Source organism: Ambystoma mexicanum, chromosome 6p (assembly GCF_040938575.1).
Source record: "Ambystoma mexicanum isolate Mex_15411 chromosome 6p, UKY_AmexF1_1, whole genome shotgun sequence".
NCBI classification, from domain to species: domain Eukaryota; kingdom Metazoa; phylum Chordata; class Amphibia; order Caudata; family Ambystomatidae; genus Ambystoma; species Ambystoma mexicanum.
The window spans coordinates 1088436626-1088455727 of record NC_090935.1 but is presented as its reverse complement, the minus strand read 5'-3'; the positions used below and the strand labels follow the sequence as shown (position 1 = coordinate 1088455727).

At 49.2% G+C, this 19102-nt stretch overlaps 1 protein-coding gene across 12 annotated transcripts in view; it reads right to left on the bottom strand.

The window, feature by feature from the left end:
• Positions 1 to 456: 456 nt before the first annotated feature.
• The window catches only part of CDC14B (cell division cycle 14B), a 1298523-nt gene continuing 1279877 nt past the window's right edge, over positions 457 to 19102 (bottom strand). For 4 of the 12 annotated variants that reach the window (XR_011280341.1, XM_069625679.1, XM_069625686.1 and 1 more), the window contains 3 exons: positions 2727 to 2831; positions 1949 to 2177; positions 1387 to 1574 (listed from right to left, as the gene is read on the bottom strand). Coding sequence is in view for 10 of the 12 variants with exons in the window: in XM_069625679.1 (XP_069481780.1) it covers positions 1440 to 1574; positions 1949 to 2177; positions 2727 to 2831 (469 nt within the window). In the remaining 2 variants the exon portion in view is untranslated. Of the gene's footprint in view, positions 1218 to 1247; positions 1575 to 1948; positions 2178 to 2726; positions 2832 to 19102 lie in introns of those variants that run through there. The other 8 variants (XR_011280342.1, XM_069625685.1, XM_069625683.1 and 5 more) reach the window with 6 other exon arrangements.

The following is a 19102-nucleotide window of genomic DNA, read 5'->3' as shown; positions in this document are numbered from 1 at the left end:
TTTAGAATTGTTGAACTAGATTTTCCCTTTGCTGACATTTCAACATTGTGTATCTGATCACTACTCTTTTCCTATCTGATTACCTTCTGAAGCAGTCTTTAATCCTTTCCTGCGGGACAAGTGACCGTACATCAGAGCATTCTAAATGCCAAGACTTACTGGCTGATGAAATCCGACAGAAAATATTGCAGCACTAGGCAGTTTTTTCTCTTCACTGGTTGCTGATGGTAGCAGCCTCCAAAGCTATGCCCAATCCATAAACAGTGGAGTAAGACCAGAATTCCTCTTAGAGAACACGGAGCTTCATAAACCTACATGTACCTTGAGACTGATCAGTAACAGACTGTAGCTGCATTTCAAGAATTTGTGAAGTTGGTCTTCTGTCTAGGAAGTCCAACATTAAGGAACATTCAAGCTATATCGACACATGAAAACAGCTACCTCAAATTCAGAAAGGCCATTCAATTCTTTCTTAGGTTGTAAGATTTGCATTTCTGCACAGTAGTATTGTCCTTTTGGTTTACACGTGTTTCTTTTGAGCCATAAGGCCACTTTGGCAAAATGTCACATTCCAAAATGTCATTAATGGTTTGATTTCTTCAGAGAGCGTTCTTTCCCGAGTACCAAGAAGCTCCTTCACAAGAACAGAACTTTCTTTTAGCAATATATGATTTGTCAAACTTTACATAAGCAAACAACGAAACAAAAAAGCTTCCTGTTAAAACAAGGACAGCAACTTGCACACAACATAAAACTTAGCTGGGTTTTTTTTTTTACAAAATATTTACATATTGTTGGCAGAGGAGAGCTGTTTGAGTAAAAGATAAAAAAATATGCATTTTATATATAAAAATCATTCTTTCCCATGGGCTATCAGAGGAACGATTGCCTTCACAATTGTGTACATCATGCATCATACACACTCAACACCCTCTTTACAAAGGAGGGATTCCTGATTTACACCAGTCAAAAGTATTTGGTTCATTCCACACCATACATGCAAGTTGTCTTAAACTGAGACGCTGGGTAAGAAGTCTTTTTTCCAGATAATTCAACTTAATATGGCATTGACCTCAATCGAAGCAGTCCATCAATAGATGCCAATTTATTTTGCGTTTAGACTCTGTTTTATGAAGAGATCTTCCTTGCCAAAACTGAAGCTGTGCCCGCTGGAGTTGGCTTAACGCAACACTGTTCTAGTCCTCGGAACGGAGTGACTGTTGAAATGATAAAATGTATTTTAATGCCAAATAAAGACATAATATGGACAGATAGTAAAGAAAAAACAGACAAACAAAATAAACCAACACCAGCATTATATCACAATAATGTTGCTAAATAAACCAAGCAAACACAGTAAATGAGGAGAACAAAAACAGAGATGGCTTCTGTTTAAAGACAATGCTGTATTAGTTCTAAAGCAGCATGGACAGGATGGATTATGCAGAGCAGAGCAAACGCTGAAGTACAATTTGTTCAGGCAAGAAGCAGCAGAGGATTGAGAGTACCATAATTTCATTAAGCGCATTTGGTGTAAAGCAATCCTTTTCTTCCTCTCCCTCTGAGGAATCAGGCTGTGGGAAAAGTAGAAAGAATGAGAAAAGGCAACATTCGGATAGAGCTTTTTAAAAAGAATAAATGGATCAAATTACAAAGCTCTGGCACTCAAAGCAGTTTCCATTTTTGCAAACAAGCAGAATGCTGCTGAAAAGCTTTTTTCTTAAAGCCTGTTCACTAAGGGATTAGAAGATGTCGAAATTAGTGCGTCAGAAGCAAAAACATCTGCTCCCATAATTAGTGTTTGCAATCAAAGCATTATTTGTCCATATCGTAAAAAAGGTAATCCTGTGTCCATGCCCGCCAACCCTCCAAAGGGACTCTCGGTGAGCCTACTGGGCATTTTTACTTTTGATTTTGAATATATTTGGTAAGATAAGTAAACACTTACTGGATGCGAGCGACTTAAATATCGTATTGTGTGCGACATGCCGGCATCTCTGGCCATTCTTTGTGGGTTGTGACTTCCATTACTGTGAGTGTTTGGAAAGTTCTGCTGGTTGCTTGAAGGGCTCAAGGGTTTACGACCTGATTTTGCCCTGTTCTGGATGGAATCCTGTTCACTATCCAATACATGCAAGTTGCATAGTGATCTGGTTAACTTAGAATTTAAAGATTGTCTGTGTTTTGGAAGGAAGAAAGGGTGCATTAGGTTATCGGTCAAAATTCACAGCATACCTTGATCATATTGTTCAATTTTGGATTAGTTTCCATCCACCACAGTTCAATGGAAAGTAACAGTGGGAGTGGTCACAGTTCTCTAGGCCAAATAATCTTCATGTGAAGTACAGAAATTTGCATAATTATCTAGTTTAGTCATTTACTTTTCAGGTAAATTTCAAATTTGATTTACATTGCAAATGTATCTAGTATTACAACTCGAAACCAATCTGACTTTTCAGGCCAATTTTAATTTGGTTAAATAAGTATTTTGAGCATGCATTCCTCATATTTTGGTGCAATTAGAAAGTAACATCCTGGAAACTGCTAGCTGTGTGCCATTGCGGTTTGATATCATGACATACTTTAAACAAAATGATCTATATTATTTATGAACTATAATCCTTTTCGATTTTATATGGTTTCAATGGATTTAATGATGCAGGTCAAGTAATCAGAGCGCATCAAATACCGGAGGAAACCATATCTGAATGTTAAAAGTCTCTTACCCTTTCATGCTGCCAACTCCTACAGCAGATCTCGTTGTTCTTTTAGTAGTGACCGTACTACCACTCGAAGGTTTACTCTTCTGCACACTTGACTGCAGAATAACTCTAAAAAAAGCGAATCATTTAGTAAATTATTTTGCTAAAATTCAACATTGTCAGGCTAAAAGATTTGATGTAGTGAAAAGTAGCTAATCTAACAGAACCTTTTACTTTCTAGAAAGACAAGCATGCCACAAGTAACTGAAGAAAACATTTGCAAATGACTCCTTTCAAAACATACTAGGGAATCGTTTTCATTATGTTTTTGCCCAGCATCATTCAACGTTGGGCCGTTTTCTTTCTGATGAGTATGTGGGCATAGAAAATGAATGTGTCTTCCATTAACACAACTTGATCCTTTTCGGCATGGGGAGCTTCCCTGCCTTCAGAACGTCTGTGGAGGATGAAAAGCAATGCCTTTATGCCATCAGGGCATACATTTCCCAGTCCTGGCCTTTCATTAAAAAAAAAAGAACTAATGCATTCGACAATGCTAGCTAACTTCCAATTAAATGGAAGCATCCGATACCAGAAATGTTTGAATTATCTCGTATCTACGTCTTATGTTGCCTTGCAAGAAACCGTGAACAAGAGGCCAACACCACATGAGGCATTCCGTATCTAAGTGGGTTTAAGTACTAAAACAAAGTCAACATAAAAAACACATGGACGCACAATTAATCAACGCCAGTGATAAAACACCTTTTTGAAACACTGCCTTCAAAGTCAACAACAGTCTCAGGCCAAGAGGCCTAGCCTTTCCAGCATTTCATGGATTTACATGCTCATGAATATTCCCAGTCGTCAGGCTGGGAATCCTAGGTAATATTAAAGCAGTTTCTCTTTAAAAGCTTAAAACTGCTCGTCACTTATATAGAATATTGCTGTCAGGTTCCGGTCATACTGCCCCAGCCAATGACATTAGTTCTCCTTAGCTACAGCCCTGGTGGCCATATGCAGATTTTTACTGCACGCTTATGTGTTGGTAGTCGTTTCGCTCCTTGAAATATCGATGTTTTTGTCCTGTTTTTGAGAAATGTTTCAAGCGTTTCTTCAACATCAGTCACCTGTGACTACCAGCTACGGGGAGCCGCTGTCAGTGAAAATCCAGACCATCGATGGATTTTCTAGACTGTGTGAAGTCTTCTTCACAGGTTTTGAGGCCTTGTTTGTCCGCCACGATGAGGCACATGAAGAAGAACAAGTTACTCTCTTACCTGGTAACGTTCTTTCGATGGGATGGTCCGACGACGTATTCCATATCTATAACATGTAATCACCACAGCTGTGCTGCTTCGGAAAATCTTCGGCGTCTGCGTCCTGCGTCGATTACGTCGATACGCTGCCCTCGAGGACCCTCCTCCGACGGCCGACGTCACTGGATGTTATAAGTAGGACACACGACGCCCGTAGCCTCAGTTGTAGTTTTTTTCCAGAACGTGTGGCACCAGTCTTCTGCCAGTCTGACACACAAAGCCTTGCGGAAACGTAAGCTGCAATAGCTAAGAAATTCTGTAGCGGGGAAGGCAGGGAGGGAGCGATATGGAATACGTCGTTGGACCATCCCATCGAAAGAACGTTACCAGGTAACAGAGTAACTTGTTCCTCGAGGGGATTGGGTCCTCCGACGTATTCCATATCTATGACAGACTCCCAAAGCAGTATCAATGCAAGGAGGTGGGAAAAGAATTTAGAAAACAGAAATTTAGAATGCCCAATCAAATTGTGGAGTAAAGGACCGCCTTGCCAAAGGCCAGATCCTGTCCACGGATGGAATCGAGGGAGTAGTGACGTACAAAAGTATGTACCAAAGCCCAGGTGGCTGCATCACAGATGTTACGAATAGGAACACCCCTCTGTAGGGCAGTAGAGGCAGCCATACCCCTGGTAGAATGGGCCCGTAAGCCGACCGGTGGGTCCTTACCCGCCAAGCGGTAACACTCAGAGATGGCCAAAATAATCCAGCGAGACAAAGTCTGTTTCGTCACAGCTTGTCCCAAATGCTTTCCAGGGTAACCAATGAAGAGTTGATCGTCCACTCTGTCCCGGGACATATGTGAAATATAAAAGCTTAACGCTCTCCTAGGATCAAGCCTATGGAGCCTCTCCGCTTCCTTACCAGGATGTGGAGGAGGATAAAACGCCAGAAAAACAACCTTCTGGCCTAAATGAAATTCCGACACCACCTTTGGAAGAAAGGAAGGACGAACTCTAAGGACAACCCTGTCCTTATGAAACACAGTGAAGGGTGGCTTAACTGAAAGTGCCTGTAGCTCACTCTGCGAGCGGAAGTGGCCGCAACCAAAAATACAGTTTTAAGAGTTGTGTCTCAAAGGGCATAAATGCAAAGGCTCAAACGGAGCACCCATCAGAAACTTGAGAACAAGGTTCAAATCCCAACCGGGCACCTGGAAAGTTTACGGAGGGAACACATTAGTGAGCCCTTTCAGAAACCGAGAAATTAAAGGAATTTTAAAATAGGAACACTCTTCAGACGAGCGCTTAAATATGGACAGCGCCGCCAGGTAACCTTTAACTACCCACTTGCAAGCCCCTGTGGGCCAAAGAAAGAAAAGGATCCACATTCTTAACCCTGCACCAGTCGCAGAACTTACGCCAACGGCAACGGTACAGGGACTTTGTTGCTGGCCGTCTGGCCGAGAGCAACACCTCCATCACGTCTTCAGCGAGGTCCCAATTCTTATACCTCAACCTTTCAGAAACCAAGCGTGAAGGTTGAGGGATCTGACCTCTGGATGGAGAACCTGACCCCCCTCCCGTGAGAGCAGATCGTCTCGGTAGGGAAGACGACGTGGAAGGCAGATGGACAAGTCGAAAAGGTCCGGGTACCACGTCCTCCGGGCCCACGCCAGAGCAATGAGGATCATCCGGGAACCGGACCTCCGTAACCTCTGCAGTACTTGAGGGATGACGGGGACTGGAGGAAACACGTACAGCAGTGGGAATGACCACTCCACCATGAACAAGTCTCCTAAGGCTCCTTTTGGAGGAAATGCCCGAGAGCAGAACCTCTCGCACTTCCGGTTGACACTGGAGGAAAAGAGAACCACTTGAGGGGTCCCCCAAAGGGCGAAGATCTCCAGGAGAATCTCCTGAGCCAACTCCCACTCGTGAGAGATCGCGCTCTGCCTGCTCAGAGCGTCCGCCGTCTCGTTTTAGTCTCCGGCCAGATGAACTGCCGAAATCGAAACTTCCTGCTGGATTGCCCAGAACCAGAGCTGCATCGCCTCCCTGCACAGAGGAAGTGACCCTGCCCCCCTCCCCCTTTTGTTGAGGTAGTGCATGGCCACCGTGTTGTCAGTCAGGATCAGGACATTCTTCCCTCGCACAGTCGGCAGAAAAGCCTTCAGGGCTAACCTGACGGCCCTCAGCTCCAACAGATTGATATGGAGTCTGGACTCCGACGGAGACCAATGAATGCTGACTGTCAACTCGTTGGCATGAGCCCCCCATCCCGTGAGGGATGCGTCCGTCACGATCGCCACCTCCGGCCAGGGTAGCCAAAATGGAGCCCCCTTCATCAGATTGTCTTCGACGGCCCACCACAGAAGGTCCTGGGCGACCGAGGACGGCACCTGAACAGGGTCTGACATCCTGCCGGAGGACAGACCACTGGAGCTTGAGTGCCCCTTGCAAAGATCTCATCCGCAACCTGGCCTCTGGCACCAGAAGAATGCAGGATGCCATGAGGCCGAGCAATCTAAAGAACTCGAATGCTGGGAGACTCTGGGCAAGCTGAAACTTGTGCACCATCTGCTCAATGTGATGAGGCCTCACCTGGGGAGGAAAACACTTCCCCAGGGACATGTCGAGCACTGCTCCGATGTACTGGAGCCTCCGAGTTGGTGTCAAATGGGACTTCTTTAAGTTGAGGGAGAAGCCCAGCTTGTGGAGGGAGTGGCAGGTGACTGACAGATGATCCAGGACTTGCTCGGGAGAGGGCGCCCTGATCAACCAATCGTCCAGGTAGGGGTAGACGTGAATCCCCCCTTTCCTGAGGTGCGCTGCCACCACTACCATGAGCTTGGTAAAGACCCTCAGGGCGGAGGTCAATCCGAACGGCAGGACCCTAAACTGAAAGTGTGAGTCGCCAACCGCGAACCTCCGGTACTTCTTGTGCTTTGGATGTATTGGCACATGTAAACAAGCGTCCTTGAGGTCCAGAGACACTAACCAGTCCTGAAGTTGAAGGGCCTGGAGGACTTGAGAGTAACCATCTTTAACTTGTCCTTCCTGAGGAGTTTGTTCAAACCGCGCAAGTCCATGATGGGTCTCAATCCCCTGTCTTTCTTGGAAATCAAAAATAAGGGGAATACCATACCTTGTTCCTCTCCGGTACATGCACCAGTTCTATGGCGCCTTTCTCCAGCAGGGATTGAATTTCCTGCGCAAGCAGCGGATCTGGACTCTTCAAAGAGAGATTCCCTGGTGGATTGTCTTGAGGCCTCTGCCGGAAAGGAAGACAGTAGCCGTGGGTTATGATCTCCGGAACCCACACATCTGAAGTAATGGCGCGCCATTCTACAAGATGCTGCGCCAGCCTTCCCCCAACCGGCGAACCATGGGACATGGCCTCATGACTGAGCTGAAGGCAAAGAGGCAACAGCCCGAGCGGCCTTGGCACCTCGAGTACCTTGTTTTCCACCTCTGGCACTCCTACGGTGGCCCCTTTGACTGGCAGCTCCTCTCGCTTTACCAAAGGATGAGTAAAAATGAAAGGAACCTCCCCTCCAGGATATCTGTAAGGTCATCCTGAAGAAAATCCTGTGGGGGAGCAGACCACCTCAAGTACTCGGTGACCCTAGACATAAGGCGCCAGTACGAGGAGTCGGCATGAGTGCCAGGCTCAGGCCTACAAAACTCCACCTCCGAAGAGGTGTCCAGCCAACTTGCATCATGTAGGGACTACCGCAGGTCCTCAATTTGGCTATTGCCCGAGAGAATCTCATCTGGCACCGTATCAGGAACTATACCATCATCAGAGCCCTCATCCACCTCTGAGATAAACTCAATAAGGCACAGAATGTGGAACAAAGCCATGCTTGACCTTGGCCAGAGCCTTTCTAGGGGGTTCCACCGAGCCCCGGGGTACCCCCGTCGAAACAGCCTCGAAAGGCATCAAGTAAATCGGCGTTGACGTTGAACGCGGCATGGACAGCATCGATGCGTCGACACAGGCCTCGAGGCCGGAGCCCCGAGCGTGTCCCCCGACAGCCTGGGCGTCGATGGCGTCGACGACTTCATCGGAGGCGGGGCCTTGAAATAGACCGTTGACGACCTCGGCGCCACCGGCGTCGACGTCTTCCTCGAAGACACCATTGGTGCACACGGTCTCGAGCACGTCGAGGACCGGGACCTGGACCGGGCATGACGAGAACGATTCCCCTTGTCCGAGCGGGACCTCTCCCGCGAATCGTGCCAACCACCTGAGCCCGAAGGCGTGCGAGCGGTGTCTCTCGACCGATCACAACCGACCCCACTCGGAGGCGCGGACGGACCAGTGCCCTGCGATTCGAGAATCGCTAACATTTTCTTCCCGAAGGAAGCCCATTCCTCTGGCGTCGCATGCTTGGTGGGATAAGCGACCAGCCAACGGGCGGAGTCCTCGGATGAGGACGGGGAAGGCGACCGATGACGGCACTTCTGGGAGTGCCTCGAAGAGGCAGAGGAGTGGCGGGTACCGGGACCGAGACCCACTGGACTTCCGACGACGATGCTGAGAGTCGCCCCTCGAATCGTCCGTCGAAAGCCCCGCAGACCTCGACTTCCGTGGCTTGGACACCTTACCTACCGACAACTTCTTCTTGCGCTCCCGCAAGGCTTTGGACGGGAGCGACTGGCAGTCGACACAGTCATCCGTGTCATGGGCCTCCCCGAGGCACCAAAGGCAGGCGTCGTGCGAGTCCGTCACCGGCATCTTGGACCCACAGTCCCCGCACTTCTTAAAGCCCGGACGCGGGGTGGAAGACGAGGTAGACATCTTCACGAAGAAATTCTTCACAATACGAACAGGTTCGAAGAACCGAGAAAGAACAGAAACTCCAAAGAGACGAGGCGCACCAATATCTCCGAAGCGAACACGTTCACGGAAAACACGGAACTGAGGCTACGGGTGTCGTGCGTCCTACTTGTAACATCCAGTGACGTCGGCCGTCGGAGGAGGTCCTCGAGGGCGGCCTATCGACATCATCGATGCAGGACGCAGACGCCTGAAGATTTTCCTAAGCAGCACAGCTGTGGTGATTACATGTCATAGATATGGAATACTTAGGAGGACCCAATCCCCTCGAAGGGCCTTCTTCAAGGCCTGTACAAGTATCACCTCAAGAATGTTTATGTGGAGGACCACGACGACAAGGGGTTGTATTGTCTGCACCCAGACCACAACATGGACCATGGCTCCATCTGCCAGTTCTTCTCATCGAAACTAGCAAGGACTGTCACTGCAGATTGGTGACTTGGCTGGAGGACGATGCAGAGTTCTCTGACTCGACCTCGATCCGCCCGCTGTCATGCCTTGGCTAAAACCGGCAGGCCCACAGAGCGTACTACCTCATCTAAGAGGTCGAGATCGCATAAAGAACCTTCCCTGGGGAAGAAACGTAAAAAGGCACACAAGTCGCATACTTCGACTGTTGCCCCGCCGACAGCCTCGTCAACGACTACATCGATGCTGATAACACCATCCACTTTGTCTAGAACTGCATTGTCTTTGACTACCAAGTTTACAGTTCCAACAACACACTAGTCTACGACACACTCAGTAGCGACAGCTATCGACGCTTGCAACTACTCCGTCCAGCAGCCACAGGCATAAGTCGTCATAAAGAGCTTTGCCAATGACAACCATATTGATGTCCCCGTCAACTGGCCACAGACCGGCAAAACTGTCCGCTTCCTCGTCAACAGCTGCCCCGTCGATGATGGCATAATCAACTGCCACTACCATGACTACAGTCTCTACCAAATTGGCCAGAGTATCTTTGCCAGATAGGTGCTAGTGTGGACAGGGAGATGCCTCCAGCATTGTACTTTCTACCAAGGCCCACACAGGCTAAGACACTTTTCACCATAGTGCCTTCTGTGTCCACTGCCACTGCACCATCTGACACATTACTGCAAGGAGGTGAAGTCTCAGATGAAGAGCCTCTGGAGGCCCGGTTCTCAGACTACGAGGAAATCTGATCAGCCTGACCCTACACTGCCTATACCTCATCCACCAGTTAAGCCTCGTACAATTCCTGCAATCCCACCCACTGCAATGCTCGTTGTTCCGTTGGGCACTCCAGCTGCACCTTCTCCAGCTGCACCCAGAGACCTTTCTCTCGATATACTGTCAACCTGGCAGACTTTGGTCACAGAACTGCAACATCGTCTTCCTCCTCTGGCCCCTCAAGGAGCCCCTAGTAGGAGCCCGCCAGTATTTACATTTAGTTCCATCTTGGCCAGTTCCTCAGTTCACTGTGCCAGTCACTACACTCACCGATACAGACACTGGTCCTGACGACACAGACACTCAGATGGATGACTATGACAACCTAGTCCCGGCTGATGGTGAGACACTGGACATGCCCTCGCGTGGCTTACCTCCAGATGAAATAGGCACTTTCTATGCAAGCTGAACACGCGCTGTTAAGGTTTTTTTCGACTGGTTACAGAGGAACAGCGAAAGAGGATTTCCTGTTTCAAAGATGCAAAGCCTCCAGGAAGTCAGTGGTCGCAACCCCTATGGTAGCCAACATCTGGGAATATGGCCTTTTGGTGATGAAAAATCCTTTCTTGGCTCCTTCAAAAAAGGATTGCCAGGAGAAGAAGTATAAGGTGACAGATGCAGCTCCTAAGTGCCTTTGCAACCAGCAACCCCTGATAAGGAGGGTAAGCGGCTAGACCCCTTTGGCAAACAGATAATTTCCAAAGCCTCTACAACCATCAAAGCGACCAACTCATTGGCAACCCTCTCAAGGTACGACCGAGTGTTGAGGTACAAGATGGGTCCCATCTTGGATTTTCTGCCTGATCAGAGGGATGAGGCTCAAGTGCTATTATGCGAAGGGGAGGCCACTTCGGACCCTGTTACTGGCACACTAGACATCACGGACACTGGCTTTTGTCAAATGAGGAACAGAGTGGTGCTCAAATGCCAGAGATGGTTGAAGGTGACCAATTTCCATCCTGAGGTGCAATCCAAGGTTGTGGATATGCTGTTTGATGGGGTGGACTTGTTTGGAAAGAAGGTAGACGAGAACCTACAGGCCATCAACGCTGATCCGGACACCATCCCTAGGCACCCTGCAGCAGCGGAGACAACCTTTCTGGTCTAATAAGGGATGCTGTCCAGAACCTCCAGAGACTACAGACCCTCCTACAGTCAGCTGCCATGCAGCAGCTCGCAGAAGGCATACAGGGGGAATGTTTTAGGCATACAGGGGTACACAGCGAAGTTGCAGATCTTGCTCCAGACCGCAAACCCCCAAGCAGTCCTGACCGGACCTGTGCTCCCACTTCAGCACCCTGGTGGTGGGGGGGCGGGAGTTGTCACAATTTGTTAAGCTGTGGAAAGCCATCTCCACAGACAAATGGGTGCTCAACATCAATTGACAAGGTTATACCCTAGAGTTTGAGCAAATGCCCATCCATCCCTCCTGAAAAAAAAAAAAAAAAGAATTCTATCTACCACTTCTCCTGCACGAGAAAGTCTCTTCTAAAAAAGGGAGCTATAGAAGCCATGCCGTTGCACCTCCGGGGCTCCGGAGCGTACTCCAGATACTTCCTGGTGAGAAAAAAACTTTGGTGGGTGGAGACCCATCCAAGACCTCAGATAGCTCAACAAGTTACTGAAATCACAAAAGTTCTGCATGGTCACACTTCAACCTCTTTTAGCGGCCAACTAGAACAGCAAGACTTCCATTCCTCTCTGGACTTGGAGGATGCCCAATTCCACATTGCCATACATCGCAAGCACAGACTTTCTACGATTCCTAACACAAGGCAAACATTACTACTTCAAGGCTCTACCTTTCGGCCTCATTTCAGCTCAGAGAGTCTTCACAAAATGCCTAGCAGGGATGGCAGTCCACCTCCGCCGAGCAGCCATTTACGTCTACCCATACTTAGATGACTGGCTAATACACGCCCGCTCTCTTGGCCGATGCCTTGCAACACACTGAGGAGACCATCCGGTGCCTGACTTCTCTAGGGTTCTCCATCAACTTTCCTAAGTCTTGCATTTGGCCATCTCAGAACGCTCTGTTCCTTGGTTCTCAGCTCAACACCAGAGAATGTCTTGCTACTGCCTCAGAGGAAAGGGTCAAAGCCATACTCAACAAGATTCATCAACTGTCTATATTGCCGGTGACAACAGTCCGCTCTTCGAAGTCTCTGTTGGGCACAATGTCCTCTTGCATCCCAGTGGTTCCACATTGCAGGCTTCACATGAGGACTCTCCAGGAGTTCCTGGATGCTCGATGGCAGCACAGATCAGGTACTTGGAACAAAATTTCTCCCATGCCATCCTTCCACCCAACTCTTCAGTGATGGAATCATGGTGAGCACCACACGCAAGGTGCTCCCTTTCGCCTCCCAGCTCATCACGCCACAGTCACCACCAATGCTTCCCTGGAGCGATGGGGAACCCACACAGGGCAACACCACGCCAGAGGGCTAGGGATTTGTGAACACAAAGCCCTACACATAAATGTCTTGGAGCTAAGAGCAGTGATTTGGGCATTGAAGTCATTCCAATTGGAACTCCAGAACAAGGTAGTTTGCAGCTTCACCGACAAGACTACCACCATGTTTTATATCCGGAAACAAGGCGTCACCCCCTCACCAATACTGTCCAAGGAAGCTCAGGCGATCTGGTACTGGGTGTTATCCCAGAACATGTATCTCCTTCCTTTTCATCTACCTGGAATTCACAACACCATTGCGGATTCCCTCAGCATGGAGCTACGATCACGACACAAAATTGACTTGTTTGTCACGGCACAGAACTCCAAGTGCCCCCAGTTTGCCTGCTATCCTCAAGAAGGGAGTCTTTACACGCACAAACGAGTTCCGAAAGACATCACAACTGTTTTGTTTCGTATGGACATGTGGAAATAGGCAACACTCTGGCTAAGTCTTCCATTTACAAGTGGCTCTCTGGATGTATCTCGCATTGCCACCAACTTGCAAGGGGACCCCTGCCAGGAAGACCAAGGGCACATTCCAACCAGAGCTGTAGCTTCTACCACAGTGTTCCTATCTGGTGGTTCCCCTGCTCGACATCTGCAGGAATGCTATGTGAAAGTCTGTCCACACCTTCACAATATTCAACTGCATTGACAGGGATTCCAGGGAGGAGTCCCTTGTCGGCCAAGCAGTGCCGCGCAACTTATTTGCATAAAGTGAGTGTTCCAGAGGGGAGTTCAATTACTTCTGTAGAGCTATACTGCCTCCCATTGGCTGTGTGCATGTACTGCTGTATAATCAGGATGTATGCGATTTCTTCGAATATATTTCTCCTAGTGGAGCTTTCACTGAATACATTTCACTGAAAAAAACATTTTTTTCTTTTTTTTTATGTGGGGGAGACCCCCCGGAGCTCCCCTTATCCCTCCCTACCTTAATTTACACCCTTACCCCACCTATTATGCATTATACATATACCATTTCCCCTACTTTTTTCAGTGAAATATATTCAGTGAGATCTCAGGGGAAATGGTATTCGAAAAAAATCTATGGTAACAGTATAATCATATTCATGAGCATGTGAATCCAAGAAAGATCCAATGCTGGAGAAGGAACACGTTAATTGCCTGTAACTTCTGTTCTCCAGCATTGGTATCTTTCATGGATTCACATGCAACCCTCCCACCTACCCCTTATGGAACCTCTTGGTTCCTAATGTCACATTATATGCGCTTCCAAATCTGAAGCTGGCCACTAGGGGTGGAGCTATGGAGGACGAATGTCATTGGCTGGGGTATTATGACCCAAAGTGACAGCAATAGGCTATATAAGTGACCAGCAGTTTCAAGCTTTAAAGCGAAACTGCTTTGATATTACAGAGGATTCCCAGCCTGATGATAGGTAATATTCATGAGCATGTGAATCCATGAAAGATACCAATGCTCGAGAACAGAAGCTGCAGGCAAGTAACTTGTTCCATCATCTAATTTGCATTGCCTTAAAGGGAGATGATTAGTAAAGGGACATTTTCACCATATGATGTTGGCTCCCAATATAGGTATGAACGAAGACGCCTACAAGAGTTATATGATCCTAAGACTAAGGATCAAACTGTGTTTGATATTGATTTATCTTTTTTTCTGCATATAGTCTGACAAAGTAGGTCCAGTGGCTTGCACAAAACAATAAAATGTACATTTTTAATTGAGAACATGAGACGGAACAAAACGCCACAAATGGTACAATAGGGAGAAGGGCTACCAAATGATGTATTACATAAGAAGGGATACCGAAGAGAGCATCTGAAAATGGTTGTCTGCCTCTTTTTTAGCCTAATGGTGCGTCCCCTGATGGGAACAAAGTACAGATAACTTCTTGCATGCAAGTAATCTTGGCAAACTGGGTCTCTGACCTGTCCTTCGTTTGGTCTGGAAGAAATTATAAGTTACTCACCGTAGTGACTAACGTACTCGAAGTCCATAGTCCCCTTTCCTCCATACTGTATAGGGGCGTCCCTCGCTAGGGACGGCAGATGGAACCTTTTCACCAGAAAAATCATCTTTCCCTTTAAATGTAAATGCACGCGGGGGTGCGGCCATGGGAGCATGCGGTCCCTCGATTCCGCCCAAGAGCACCATTCCTCAGTCCCCTTTGACGCATCAAAAATATTAACATTGCCTAATGACACCAGTTTTATTGGGGGTGAGGGAGAGGATGGTGGGACGTATGGAGGAAAGGGGACTATAGACTAGGAGTACGTTAGTCACTACAGTGAGTAACTTAATTACTCCTACGTCCCGACCCCTTTCCTCATTACTGTATGGGTGAGTACAACGGAATGTAGCCCCAGGGTGAAGAGGTGCTCTCTTAAGAAAACCAGTTCCTTAACACTGCCTGACCAAATGTTGCATCCGACCAAAGCCGAGGGTGTAGCCCATGTAGCCACCTTGCTGATAACCTGCCACAGGACATGCCTCTGGAAAGCAACCGCCTTGGCTTTAGCTCTGATTGCTTGGGCATGCATATTTGCTGGAAGAGGTTTGTGCTACCCCTCGTACGCCTCCTTGATGGCCCTAACCATCCACCTTGCTATGGAAAACTTGGAGGCTTGACCGCCAGGCCTTGACAAAGAGAGCGTCAAGTTTGCAGATGCTCTTGGTCCTGTCCAGGTAGTATCTCAGTGCACGCCTCATGTCCAGACAGTGCAATACTCGGAGCGTCATACTTGGGGTCCGCGAAGAACGTTGGTAGCACCATCTCCTCGTTTAGGCGAAAAGAGGAGAAAACCTTAGGTAAGAACACAGGGCGAGTTCTTGTCCTTATGAAAAGTAGTATAAGGCTCTGAAGCCACCAGCGCCTGGATTTCCCTGATCCAGTGTGCCGAGGTAAGGCCCACCAGAAGGGCCGTCTTAATGGTGACTGGCCCGATGTCCGCGGATGCCATAGGTTCAAATGGTTTATCCGCCAGGGTGCCCAAGACCACATTGAGGTCCCACACTGGGTGTGGTTTCTTTATAGGCGGATAAAGCCTGGTCAGACCCGCCAAATGCCTTTTAACCACCAGATTAGAAGATGAAAATACCTCCTCTAGGTTCCTGTAAGCTCCAATGGCCGCCAGATAGGTGCAGTATGCGTCTACCTGCACCCCCGAAATGTGCGAGGTGCACAGAGAAGGATAGCATGTCGTCCAATGTGCAGGTCAATGGATCGACCTCCCTTGATTCCACTCAGTGACAAAACCTAGTCCACTTGCTTTTGTACTGGTTCCTGGTAGCATCGCTCCTAGCCCATTGTACAGTATCTAGGTTAGCTTAGGACAGATGCAGATGCCTCAGTGTCACCTGTTCAGGAACCATGCTGCGAGGGCCATCTTCTGGGGGGCGGGGTGGATGACTGTGCATCCCTGCTGAGATTAGGTGTGCTGGGCCCAGCGGAAAGTGCACCAGGGCCCGATCTGACAAGCTGAGTAGTTCCGAGAACCATGTCCTTGCTGGCCACCACAGAGCTATTAGGATAATGCTGAGGTGCCGGGCCTCCCGAATCTTGCAGATTATCCTGTGGACCAGGGGCATGGGAGAGAAGGCATACGCCAACACGTTGTTCCACTGGATCTGCATCGCCCAGAGAGCCCCTGTCCTGTCCCTGCCAGGACGCAAACTGGGGTACGTGGGTCCCTTGCCTGCTGGGCCTAGAGACCCAAGCTACACCTCACTGATGACGCCCAACAAGGCTGAAACACGTCTGGGGATGCTTGTGGTCTCGTGCAAAAGGGATATGACCTAGCAGTTCGGGCTGGACTACCCCTTTGGGGGTGGGACCAAGCCTGATTTGCATATGGCCTTTCCCCTGTTGTAATGGCTTGGCAGGCGAAGAACGATGGTCTGGAGGGTTGCCCAGAGCAATGCCAGAGGTCAAGATTTATTCTAAACCTTCCAGCCATCAACTCTTTTGTTTTGCGTACCTCATGTTGGACCAGGTGGCGAAGAGATCGATTTGAGGATGCCCCCACCTGTTGAAGATCCCCTGAAGAACCTGTTTGTCCAACTGCCATTTGTAATTGTCCGCACCTAGCCGGTTGAGCTTGTCCACCTCCAGGTTGGAGTCCCGCAGGAGGTGGATTGCTGCCAAATGCATGTTTTTTTCAGAGCCCACTCCCAAATGTTAACTGCTAGAGTGCAGAGGGGAGAAGACCTGGTGCCACCCTGTTTGTTGATGTACTACATGCTGGTGGAGCTGACCGTCTGAATGAGGATTGCCTTGCCATTGATGATCGGGAGGAAGGCTTTGAGAGCGAGCCACATGGCCATCTACACGAGCCAGTTGATATGGGCCACCTGCTCCTGACAGGACCATACCCCATGAACACTGTGGCTGCCCAAGGTAGCTTCCCAGCCCTCTAGGGAAGAGACTGTGGTGATGGTGACCTGAGGTGCTGGTTGACAGAAGGGCCTGCCTATCCGCAGGTTGTTGTCCGTGCTCCACCAGACTAGGTCCTGGTGGAGATGATGTGGGATGTTGACCAGCTCCGCCTGGTAACCCCTCTCCTGACTCCAGAAGGCTGCCAAGTGCAAATGCAGACGCCTCATTTTGTGCCTCGTGTGCAGCCCTGCCAGGAGACATGATGCCTAAGAGGTGTTGGTACCACCATGCAGAGGTCACTGCTCTGCTGAGAAAATGCCTCTTGGCCCTATTGATGGCTGTGATCCTGTCCTCTGAGGGGAAAATCCCCTCGGAGCTCGTATTCCAGATAAGGCCCAGGAAGGTTAGACTGCGTGGGCGCTAACTCTGACTTCTTGAGATTGATGGAAAATCCCAGCTTGTGTAGCGTAACCATGAGGGCGGATGCAGTGTGACTGGGACAGGCAAGAGAGCCTGTGTAGTAGGGTCTGGCGCAGACAGCTGAGGCTGCGCAGGACCCAAAGGCACATGGCTGTGGGTGCTAGTGGCTGTACCGGAGGGAGCATGTCCCGGATGAGGATGGTGCCCATCTGTGGGGACCTCATTAGCGTGAACAATTTCTCAAAGAACCTGTCTTCACAGGCCGGAGGAGTGCAATGTGGAACCGGCATGTGTGCGGGGCACTGAGGTTGCTGAGGCCTAGGTGTGCCCTGTCACACGTTGTGGGGCGAGGTGCATCTTCCCTACAAGGTAGATGGGTATGCCGTGGGCAAAGTGCCAGGTGTTGACCAGTCCCACCTGGAGACACGTTCCCCTACCTAGTCCCTAAAGGGGGATGGTGTCCGGCGAGCCGCCATTTTGTCTGGCCCGGGAGCCATTTTGTCTTGCTGCATGCCACATGCCTGCATTGTGGTACTCGCGCTGGGCCCGGCTTCCTCCAGTACGCCGAGTGGTGGAGGTTGAGGCCTACTCTGCACCTCGGTACTCATGCTGGTGATGGGACTTGCTAGTTCCCTCCCCCTCGTGTTTCCTGGGTAGGAGTCGCCTTTGCAGAGTGCGGAGGAGAACAGTGCACCTACCTTGGGCCTGGTCTTCTGCTTCACGAACGTTTTTAGGTCCCTGGAAGCGGTCTACTGAAAGGCTCCCTCCACCTGGCTAATCTGTTGTTGAGTGCGCGCGGTGTGAGCGCGTAGCACGCAGTACAGCCTTGCCAGCCATGATCAGGGCCAAGGCAGCAGAGGCAGAGGGCCAGGGGGGGGGGGTTTACGGACGTCGGGAAGGGACCCACGCAGGCTGAACACATACTGAAGCCTGCAGTCATCGACAAGCACCGGGGAGGAGCGTGGCACCAGAGGACAGAGTGGTACCTGATTGAAAAAGAAGACAAAGGTACTTCTCTGAGGAAGAGCGTGTGGAATTACTAGGCCAAAGGCCTAACCCAGGAGCACTGCTGAAAGCGATCCGTTCCCATCGACGCAGAAAAAGGACTGAGGAGTGGCGCCAGTGGGCGGAGTCAGGTGAGCGCCTGCTCCCAGGGCCGCGCCCCGCGCGCATCTAAATTTAAAGGGGAAGATGTTTTTTCTGGTGAAAAAGGTTTCTGTCTCCCGTCCCTAGCGAGGGACGCCCCTATACAGTATGGAGGGAAGGGACGTAGGAGCATGGGCAAACATGAGTGCAAAAATAAGTCGACTTCATTATGTACAAATCTCTACATTTAGAGGCACACCGCACATAACTGATGTTTTAATTGATTGTTTAATAAACTGAAATGGGTATACCGTCAAGGAATAGATGGAGGTATCAGGATGTTCACTGCTATGTTTAATTAAAAAACATTGTTTAATAAGCAAAGGTCTTTGTCTTGGTGTAAATTTGCCCAGTCAACTCCGATATAATACTGCCTGTTCAGCTCTGAGACAATAAACTGGCCAATGGAAACCTTATTAAGTTTGGGCTCATCACTTGCTGTAGGGGAAATAAGAATTACAGACTGCAGCAGCAAGTGATTGGATGGTGTGAGAAACCAAAGGGTGGCTCGCCCACTAGTCCCCAGGAATCCCTCTTGCATGTGGCCAGGGCACGGCCATCACCTTTGGATCCAGACCCTGGGGTGGACCAGTGCATGAGGAACACCGGGGTGAGGGGTCTTCAGGGAGTTGGTTTGAGGCAACCGATGGCGAGACACGGTATCCCTCGCTTTCCCGTACCCATGATCCCTCCTAGTTCATAGGATTCTCCAATGTCCC